This window comes from Sinocyclocheilus rhinocerous, unplaced genomic scaffold, assembly GCF_001515625.1.
Source record: "Sinocyclocheilus rhinocerous isolate Xijiao unplaced genomic scaffold, SAMN03320098_v1.1 scaffold14, whole genome shotgun sequence".
Lineage (NCBI taxonomy): Eukaryota > Metazoa > Chordata > Actinopteri > Cypriniformes > Cyprinidae > Sinocyclocheilus > Sinocyclocheilus rhinocerous.
Window position 1 is genome coordinate 396,271 of NW_015629561.1, and position 10,896 is coordinate 407,166.

General features: G+C 36.6%; 1 protein-coding gene across 2 annotated transcripts in view; it reads left to right on the plus strand.

The window, feature by feature from the left end:
- Nucleotides 1-3,088, plus strand: part of LOC107739268 (protein Mdm4-like) — a 12,550-nt gene extending 9,462 nt beyond the window's left edge. For both annotated transcript variants that reach the window (XM_016551313.1, XM_016551314.1), the window contains exon 11: nt 1,412-3,088. In XM_016551313.1, the coding sequence (XP_016406799.1) occupies nt 1,412-1,978 (567 nt within the window). In that variant the 3' untranslated portion in view covers nt 1,979-3,088. The remainder of the gene's footprint in view (nt 1-1,411) is intronic.
- Nucleotides 3,089-10,896: the final 7,808 nt, after the last annotated feature.

Genomic DNA, 10,896 nt, shown 5'->3' on the forward strand with positions numbered 1-10,896 from the left:
GGTCCTTAAAAAGTCTTAAAATGTCTTAACGTTTTCCTAATATAAGGCCGTAAAATGTCTTAAATTCGGATTCGATGGGTCTTAATTATTTTTGGTCTCATTACCGCTAAAATATCTTAAGTCTGCCGGACCTAATGACTGTTTACAGTCATTGGACGGACCGAAGATTTTTTCTTCCCGCGGTAAGTTACTGCATCATCAGAGAGAATTGCAGTAAGTTAGCAGAATACAGAATACAAGCTCGCGCTGAGGCTCACTCTGTTTGTCTCGAGACTTCAGAACAAATGAGCATGATCGCACACATCAACTCATGTATGTAATAAAATGTGTATTTCCATTACAGGTTTAGGTCTTAAATTTCATATAAGGTGGTATTAAAAAGGTCTTAAAAAGTCTTAAATTTAACTTGTTCAAGTCTGCAGAAACCCTGTAAAATATGTATACACTAAAACAAAAAAAGTTTGTTGTCTATAAGAATTTTTTTAAATGTATTTGAAAGAAATCTTTTATGCCCAACAAGGCTGCATTTATTTGGTCAAAAACACTGTAGAAACAGTAATATTGTGAAATATTGTTACAATTGAAAAAAATTGTTAAAATAATTAGGCTGTGCTGCTTAATAATTTTTGTTTTGTATAATGAAATTTGTATTTTTAGGATAAGATTTAAATAATTGTTTGTGTATATTTAAGTTTATCGTCTTTATATTTTTCTATTTATGTTATAAAATAGTTCTACATTAGGGTTGGGCCGATAGACGATGCCATCGTCCATCGCCGATGGCTGACAGACATCACAATGTTGAGCCGGCATCGTGATCTCCCCCCGCAATCTATGTATACACTAAAACTAAAAAAGTTTGTTGTCTATAAGAATTTTTTTAAATGTATTTGAAAGAAATCTTTTATGCCCAACAAGGCTGCATTTATTTGGTCAAAAACACTGTAGAAACAGTAATATTGTGAAATATTGTTACAATTGAAAAAAATTGTTAAAATAATTAGGCTGTGCTGCTTAATAATTTTTGTTTTGTATAATGAAATTTGTATTTTTAGGATAAGATTTAAATAATTGTTTGTGTATATTTAAGTTTATCGTCTTTATATTTTTCTATTTATGTTATAAAATAGTTCTACATTAGGGTTGGGCCGATAGACGATGCCATCGTCCATCGCCGATGGCTGACAGACATCACAATGTTGAGCCGGCATCGTGATCTCCCCCCGCAATCCGCCGCATCCCAATTCCGTGTTCGGAAAGGACATTAAGTGTACTACGGAACCCTTAAAGAGAATAAATAGCCTACGAGATGGGAGGATAAAAAAAAATATGTTTCACTGTAGACATCGCCCAACCCTATTCTATATACATGGAAGGCATATCTTATTCAAATGACCTCTTCTTCTGGCAGGATGCGTGGCAGTGTTCAGAGTGCCGCAAATTTAACACCCCTCTTCAACGGTACTGTATGCGCTGTTGGGCTCTGCGGAAAGACTGGTACAAGGATTGTCCTCGTCTTGTACACTCCATCTCTGTGCCAGACATCCCCGCCTGCAGTTCACGTCCTGAGAGGGATGAAGACGAGGAGGATGATGATGGAATCGACATGCCTGACTGCCTTAGGACCGTGTCTGACCCAGTCGTCCTCCCCTCGCACCACGTCTCTAGAACCATCCCCCCGTCATCCGCTTCCTCGTCTAAAGGAAAGGGTCCTTCCCAGCTTCACCACCACTTACAGGAGAGCTCAGAGGGAGACAGCCAGGACACGCTGGACATGGAGACAGAATGCCAACCAGAGGCCATACTGGAACCCTGCAAGCTGTGCCGAGTGCGGCCGCGAAACGGCAACATCATCCATGGCCGCACAGCTCACTTGATCACCTGTTTCCCCTGTGCCCGCAGGCTACACAGATTTCATGCTCCTTGCCCAGGCTGTGGCCAGGTTATACAGAAGGTCATTAAAACCTTCATAGCATGACCGAAACATCTTAAAGGCATGCATGTATTATAAACGCACACTCACATACTAGTTTTAAAAAATGTTCCCTTATATCGAAGAAGGCAGGGAGACTGACAAACCATTTCTGGGCTAAAATGAAAGCACGGTATCTATGATGATGATTTATATTGTATAGTGCAAATCAAGTATATATAATGTACAGAATGTAATTTAAAGAAACTGGCCTCGTATTGTTGGTTCGCCGTTGTTTTGTTAGCTTAACAAAACGTCATCTCTGCATCTGCTTAGCATCTGTAAGGTGAAAGAGAGGGTTAACTGCCTTGATTTGCTACTGAGAGTGGGAAGGTGTGAATCCTGGGTCAAAAATATTAATAGACCCAGAAGAAATGCATGGCTTCAGTATTTGTGCCTGCATGAACAATTCAAATCCTAACTTTTACTACTTTAAACACAGTGGACTGTGTGCTATAGCGCTTTCAATGTACTTGACCAACTTTGGTTTAAATTTTTTTTTTATTTTTTTTAAGAAGAATAGAATATCATTTTTCTTTGTTCCCCCTTACAGATTTCAGGCACTTAAAGACTAAAGCTCTAGGAATCACTCCTGCGTGATATTTAGTACGCCTGGTGAAGGGCTTTTCTTTTGACAGGTGCTTTAAGCAGATTATATGGGAATATTTATTTATTTATAAACTTAGTTTTGGTTAATGACATCAAATGGGATGACCAGTCACATGTCATTCCTGTGCTATAGTGAGAGAACCAATTGTATTACAGATGTGAAGTATTAAACTTTTCATGTATGGGAGCTACAATAGAAAAGAGTAATTAGGTCAATGGCCATGGTTTTCACTTCCTAACTCTTCCTTTGGTTGCTGAAGATGCTCAGTTCTTTCCTTCCATTGTTTTTGTTTTTCTATACCTGAACAGATCTCATGTATGATTTGAGGACAATTGTGCTATGTCTGTTCAGGATTTTGCCTCTCATCCACATACGTGCCTGTTTTATGAAGGTTAAGGAACTGCCAGGTGAGGTGGCATTTATGGAAAGGTATTTTGAAAGCAAAGTCTACCATACTGCCATACATTTGTTTTTGTTTTTTCTCAAAATGGTCATCTGTATTTTTGGCAGTGTTAAGTAAAATTTACCAGAGTTGTATGGGATTTTAGGGGTAATTGTCCTCTGCTTTTCTTAGTACTGTTTTGTTTCCCGTAACAAAGTGGATTCAGTCTCTGTTGTGTATAAAGCGCAGCAATTGAGGACTCTGAAAAGGAAATCTGTTGTCCTCAGCCATTAGATGGCGAAAGAGCTTTCACACACAGTAAACCAATAGGACTAGCTTTGCTTTTTTTTCTAATAAATGCTGTGTTATTTAACTTTTTGAGGATGTCAATTTAAATTTATCTTGACATTTTTATTGTGCGGTACAAACACTGCTTTTTCACTGCCATTATATGCCTCACAGTATGGAATCGAAAACAAATTCATCCTACCCTCGCACCACGTCTCTAGAAACATCCCCCCGTCATCCGCTTCCTCGTCTAAAGGAAAGGGTCCTTCCCAGCTTCACCACCACTTACAGGAGAGCTCAGAGGGAGACAGCCAGGACACGCTGGACATGGAGACGGAATGCCAACCGGAGGCCATACTGGAACCTTGCAAGCTTTGCCGAGTGCGGCCCCGAAATGGCAACATCATCCACGGCCGCACAGCTCACTTGATCACTTGTTTCCCCTGTGCCCGCAAGCTGCACAAATTTCATGCTCCTTGCCCAGGCTGTGGCCAGGTTATACAGAAGGTCATTAAAACTTTCATAGCATGACCAAAGCATCTTAAAGGCACGCATGAATTATAAATGCACACTCATATACTAATTTTAAAACAGAAGGCGGCAGGAAAATTGACAAACCATTTCTGGGCTAAAATGAAAGCACAGTGTATCAGTGTAATAGTACAGTGTATCTATGATTTATATTGTATTACAAATCAAGTATAAATAATGTACCGAATGTAATTTAAAGAACGTGGGCTCGTATTGATGGTTTGACGTAAAACTTGCATAGCATGACCAAAGCATCTTAAAGGCACGCATGAATTATAAATGCACACTCATATACTAATTTTAAAAATGTGTCCTTGTACATATACAGAAGGCGGCAGGAAAATTGACAAACCATTTCTGGGCTAAAATGAAAGCACAGTGTATCAGTGTAATAGTACAGTGTATCTATGATTTATATTGTATTACAAATCAAGTATAAATAATGTACCGAATGTAATTTAAAGAACGTGGGCTCGTATTGATGGTTTGACGTTGTTTTGTTTGCAGCATAAATTTCTTTGCATCTGCTGTCTGTCAGGTGAAGGAGAGGGTTAGCCGCCATGATTTGCTACTTATAGTGGAAAGGTATAAATCATGGGTCAAAAATAATATTTGACCCTGAAGAATTGCATGGCTTCAGTATTTGTGCCTGCATAAACAATTAAAATCCTAACCTTTACTACTTTAAACAGACCAGACAGTTTGCTTTAAGCGCATTTAAAAGGCCTTTCATTATACTTGACCAACGTTGGTTTTACTTTATTTTAGAAAAATAGACTATAACTTTTATTTTTCCCCCTTGCATATTTCATGCACTTAAAGACTAAAGCTCTAGGAATCACTCCAACGTGATGTTTAGTACGCCTGGTGAAGGGTTTTTCTTTGGACAGGTGCTTTAAGCGGATTACATGGGAATATTTATTTATTTATAAACTTTAGTTTTGGTAGATGACATCTAATGGGATGACCAGTCAATAGTCACATGTCATTCCTGTGCTATAGAGAGAGAACCAATTGTATTACAGATGGTAAAGTATTTTATATATATGTAAATAAGCTTTTCATGCATGGGAGCTACAATAAAAAAAAAGTGTAATTAGGCCAATGGCCATGGTTTTCACTTCCTAACCCTTCCTTTGGTTGCTGAAGATGCTCAGTTCCTTCTTGTTCCATTGTTTTTGTTTTTCTGTACCTGAACAGATCTCATGTATGATTGAGGACAATTTGTGTTCTGTCTGTTCAGCCTTCTGCCTCTCATCCACACACGTGTCTGTTTAATGAAGGTTAAGGAACCTATGTGGGAGCAGTTAGCAGGAATTCATCTTTTTCATGGAACTGCCAGGTGAGATGACATTTATGGAAAAAAGTGTTTTGAAAGCAAAGTCTGCCGTACCTTTTATTTTTTCCAAAATGGTCATTTATTGTTGGCAGTGTTAAATAAAATTTTAGGGATTTTAGGGTTATTGTCCTCTGCTTTTCTTAGTATGGTGTTGTTTCCTGTAACAAAGCGGATTCAGTCTCTGTTGTGAATTAAGTGCATTGAGGGCTCTTTGAAAAGGAAATCTGTTGTCCTCAGAAATTAGAGCGAAAGCTTTCAACATATGTTAAACCCACTAGCTTTGCTTATTTCTAATTAATGCTGTTATGAGGATGTCCATTTAAATTTATCTTAAACTTTTTTTGTGTGTGTGGTACAAACTGCTATTTCACTGCCATTATGCCTCATAGTATGGAATCGAAAACAAATTCATCCTAAGCCAATGCAATTATATAATGAAGTTTATTTGATTGTTTAGTAAGTTTGTTTGCTTGTTTGTTTTAACAACCTTGTTTCTGCTCTGATTTAATCTGAACAGTATTTTTTGTTTGTTCTTTTAACTGTAGAATAATCAATGGGAATAAATGCTATCGTTCATTTGTACTCACAGCCTCATTGTGGTATTTTCACAATTAATTTTGACGATTTATTACAGAGCATAAATAGACTTCTTTTGCACAATTTTTAACAGCCTTTGCCATGCAATCTATTGTAGCATACATTTCAGGGTTACCAAAGAAAAAAAAGGTAAGGTTTTTTTTTTTACTACCACAAGGAGTCAGTAACAGCCTTTCAGTTTCTAAATGATCATTTGAAATTTTTAGTGGTAACATGATGCTTTGCTGCCTTTTGACACTGGTGTTTGAAGCTTTTGAATAACCCAGCCTTCATATAAATTGTTTATATTCTCTACAGATAAAAGCATTTTATTTATTTTTCCTAATACATATTCTGTGCATTGAAATGTTGCTGTTCATGTGCATTTAATGTGTCTGAAGCTTGTGTGACCACAAGAACTCTGCATGAAATTCTGCTTGTTTCTGTCTATCAGGCTTGTCCAATGGAAGACGCAGTGATGTAATTGGAAATCAATAACGGAAGTGTCTCGAGGGGTCAGTCTCCATGCTGAGGGATAACTGGGTTCTTCCTCTAATCGCACCTCTAATCTCTCACCATCTCAGGTCTTCGCCGTCATGGGCCTACCATCAGGTTAGATTTGTTAAACTGACAGTAGCTGGTGGCTGAGAGGTTCACACATAAACGGCTCAATGTGCTTGTAGAAGGACGAGGCAATTAGATACCCTTGGCATTTCAAGCTTCAGTTTTACATGTTCTTTGCATTTGTCATGATTTTTGATCTCATGATGAAGAAAAAACCTGTTTATTTTCCTCCTCTCAGTCTTTCTTTCTATGGTTTATTCATTGTCTCTCCTCCTTTACATGCTATCTTTAGTTTATGTAGGCACCAGACTGACATATTTATGAGCACTCTCTCTTTTTTCACTCTTGACTTTCTCCCAACATGGTTTACAATATGTGGCTCTAAGAAAGATGTGGCAGTTGAGAAACTGGTATTGACAATGCATGAAAGAATGATTTGACCGCATGTGTCCAGGTTTCCTGGTAGAATTTTCAGGCTATTGCATTTTATTTTATTTACTTTTAATTTTTTTTGGAGCAGCCAGGCTCAAATAGTCATCCATTGCTGTCATGTATGCAGAGACAATAATGTGAATTTCATTAAATAAGATTCTCCCAATGATAAATACTTATTAGAAATCCTGAAATAGCTTGATGCATTGACTGCTAATGACACAGCTTAGTTCTGCATGTACAATGAGTCATATACCGCAGTCACACAGGAGGAATGACAGCTCATTGTGTTCACTTATTATACAGTAGTTATGGCCAGACTATTTAAATAACTGATTGATTTTAAATGAAGTGATAGTCACTTTTGTAGCAGTGATGTGTTCTCTGCTGTCGAACTGCTCATTGTTTCGTCAATATTGTGTGTGTTCACTGCTCTGGGCCTTTCTTCCAGACTGACTTTCCTTCCTTTTTCAATATAAGTCATTGACCAAATCTGTGTCTGTCCAATGATGTGAAACAGGAATTGAAGAGGTCTGGGGATTTACAACAGTGCTGCTGCAGGCAGTAAGAATACACCTTTCACCTATACGTAACCAAAAGTTTGGGGTCAGTATGCTCACCAAGACTGCATTTATGTAGTAATAAAAAAAACGTAACAACTATCTTGTGAAATATTACATTATTAAATAACTTTTAAATATTAATATATTAAATTACTTTTTTTTTTTCTATTTTCATATTTTGCAATGTAATTTAATTCAGTTTTCATCAACCATTATTCAAGTCTTTGGTGGCACATGATCATTCAATACATGATCATATAATATTTGATTCCCAGGAAACATTTCTTACTATTATCAATTTTGAAAACAGTTGTGCTGCTTAATATTTTTGTGGAAACCAAAAAACTTTTTTTTTCAGGATTCTTTGATGAATAGAAAGTTCTAAAGAAATAGTATTTATTTGAAATGGAAATCTTCCTATTCAATAATAAATTAGCGTGAGGACCGTTTTAAAAGAATTGTTCATCCAAAAATTTTTTCATGTTTTTTAAAATTCATCCTCATTTTTTTCCAACCTGTGTGACTTTCCTCCAAACTGATTAAAAAGAAATGTTGGTGTTCCGTGGGTAAATAACCGCTAACAGATTTGGAACGATATTAGATTGAGTTAATAATGACCAAATTAAATTTTTTGCATCAACTGTTCCTTTAATATGGGTGAATTGAAATGCTGAGCTAAATGTGTTATCGTAGATGTGGGGACCTCTCACACAAATATATGTGCACACACACTCATGCCCCACCTAAAACAGCCCAGTTCTACTCCATTAACCAGTGTCACTTCCCATTTCTGGGCTCTTGCTCCCCAGTTCCATATTCCATTATCTTACTCACACGGTCTGCCTTCCTTCCCCTTACAGGGAAATCGATAGCCACACTAAATAGATTTCACAATCAATTTTTCTATCATCGTTCCACAAAACTGTTTCCTGGCTTTGAAAATGGGAACACTTTAAAGGAAAGGAAAAAGAGAGCAACAGGCTGGTCTTGTCTTGAACGGCTGAGGTTAGGGTGTATTTTTCTCTGTGTGTAGCCTGAATTGCATCGAAAAAAGTTTTAGGTGAATGTTGTGTGTACTATTGCAAGAAGTGTTGCTATAAGCCAGTTTGCAATTACAGCAGTTATTGTATACACAACTGCTTAAAAGTTTTTATTTTTATTTTTTTATTTCTCAAGAATGGATTAAATTGGTCAAAAAAAAAATTCAAATAAATGCTGTTCTTTTCAACTTTCTGTTTATCAAATCCAGAAAAAAAAATCCAGATTAATATTAAGCAACACAACTGTTTTCAACACTGATAATATTATGAGAATGATAAGTGATTTCTGAAGGATCATGTGACACTGAAGACTGGCGTAATGGCTGCTGAAAATTCAGCTGTGCGTCACAGGAATAAATTACATTTTAAAATATATAAAAACAGGAAACCATTATTTTTAGTAATATTACTGTTTTACTGAATTTTTGATCAAATAAACGTAGTCTGAGTCAACATAAAATTCTTATCAACTCCAGGCAATAGTGTACCTATCATGCGTTCTTGTGTTTCCTTGAGTTCATGGAGGCAACAGGTTTATGCTCCAATGTCATGTGTCAATATGGTCCAAAGGCACAGGCCTTTTAACTGAATGTTTTTCAGTTGATTAGTTTAAATGTTTATTAGATGTTCCATCCATGACTATTTAAAGATACCACAGTAGTAGACTGAAACAATTGTGAAAATCTGACATGACTGTAAAATTGCATTCAGATTGTTAAAATTTGAAGGTGTAAAATGTACAATATGTGAAACTTAAGAGGACTTCACTCTATTGTTAATATTTTTGGTGTAATTGTCATGTTGAAAGAACTTAAGATTTTTCTCATAGCAGGCCACTTGGTCTGTGCAGAGATTGATGGGACAGTCATTTTCAGGCAGTGCTTTGATGGTGCTTCCGCATCATAATTATTATACCAGCAGCAGTGTTGGGAGTAACGCATTACAAAAGTAATAATATTACAGTAGTATATTACTTTTTGCTGTAACGCAGTAATATAACGCATTACTAATCAAATTTGGGTAATATTATTACTCGTTACAATCTCAGTAACGCAAGTTACAACAACATATTTTAACTCAAAATTAAGTGGTGAATTTACTAACACCACAAAACAGCACCAGCGAAAAAATTACTCGTGTAAAATAGTTCGTCTATTTCCTGTTGCTGGAACAGTGCCCACTATGAAGTGTTTGTACAGAATGTTCAATTTATAAAGCAGCTGTGTCCTCATTAAGGCATTTTTTTATTCATCAATGTAAACTTGTAAGCTTGTGCATTACAGGGACTATATATTTCTGTAAATGGAATGTTTCCTTTTGTCATTGTGGGATTTTTAATTCGGTAAAATCGAGTCTAGCTAAAATGTTTTTGCAAGGCACTTATATATAAATGTTTGACATTTTCCTTTTAAAGTTATTAATGGTAATGATTGAGCCAATAATAGTCAAATGTCACATTATATCAGCTGACTGGTGTACCATTTCATAGTGAATTATGTTTTTTGATTTAGACTGAAACCAAATAAACGATTCTCAAGCTTGAGGCAATGAAATCCAGTGAACTTTTATCTCTCATTGATCAGGAAATTGACTCGAGAAGGTCATTTATTAAATCATTATTCAGCAAACCTACCATTTATGCACTTCGACTATAGATGCTACAGTAGTGTTGTTGGGCTTGCTTGGTTGTCAAATTCCTTTGATCTTGCACTGTAAAAAAAAATTTTTTTCTTCCCCTCCATTAAACTGCAAAGTTACGGTTCAGTGGTGCATTGAGCCTTATAGTTTGGCATTTCCAGGCTTGATAGATTCGAGAGGGTCCACTTAAGTGTAAAGGATGGCATTAAGTGTTACGAAACGGCACCCAGCCGTCCCACTTTCAATATTCCTTCAAATAACTGTAATGTGCAATTATAGCCGTTCACAATTATTTATAATTTTTGTGGAGAAGCATAACGCTATTATGTTGCCTACGAATCACTGCCCCCTGCCAAACATATGTGTCTATTTTTTTTTTCTCTTTAGGAATCAATCACTGTTTCAAAGATCCAGTTTTTAGACAAGAGGCTCTGTGCAGTAATTGTGAAGTACGTAAGAGCACTGGAGGGGGGGAGTACTGGGGGATGAATATACCATTTGCTGCTGAGAGGAAGAGCATCATCAGCCTGAGGCTCTTTTCTCAGCGAATTTAAGAAGCCGAGGGTTGTTTTGCAAGCCTCTAGAAACTGGAGTAATTCGTTGTGGTGATTCCATTTCAAAAGAATGAATATTTGTTCTCATTATAATTGGAGGATATGTTGCTCCAGTTAACTCTAAGGCAGTTCTATGAAATTATGCCCCTTTTGGACCAGTAGCATTAGGGCTCCATGAAACCTTGCAACAGAATGATATGTAACTGATTTAGAAAGAGGTTATATCCATTGAGGGTGATATATGATGTCCATACCATTAAGAATGTTTACATGCACAGTGAAAAATTGTCTGGTCACTGTGTTTTGGATTAAGCACAAAATGCTGAGGCTAATTTGTAGCCTGATTAATGTGTATACATGCTGGTTGAAGCCAAGCTAAAAATCATGTTGTCTTGGTCTGTTTTTGA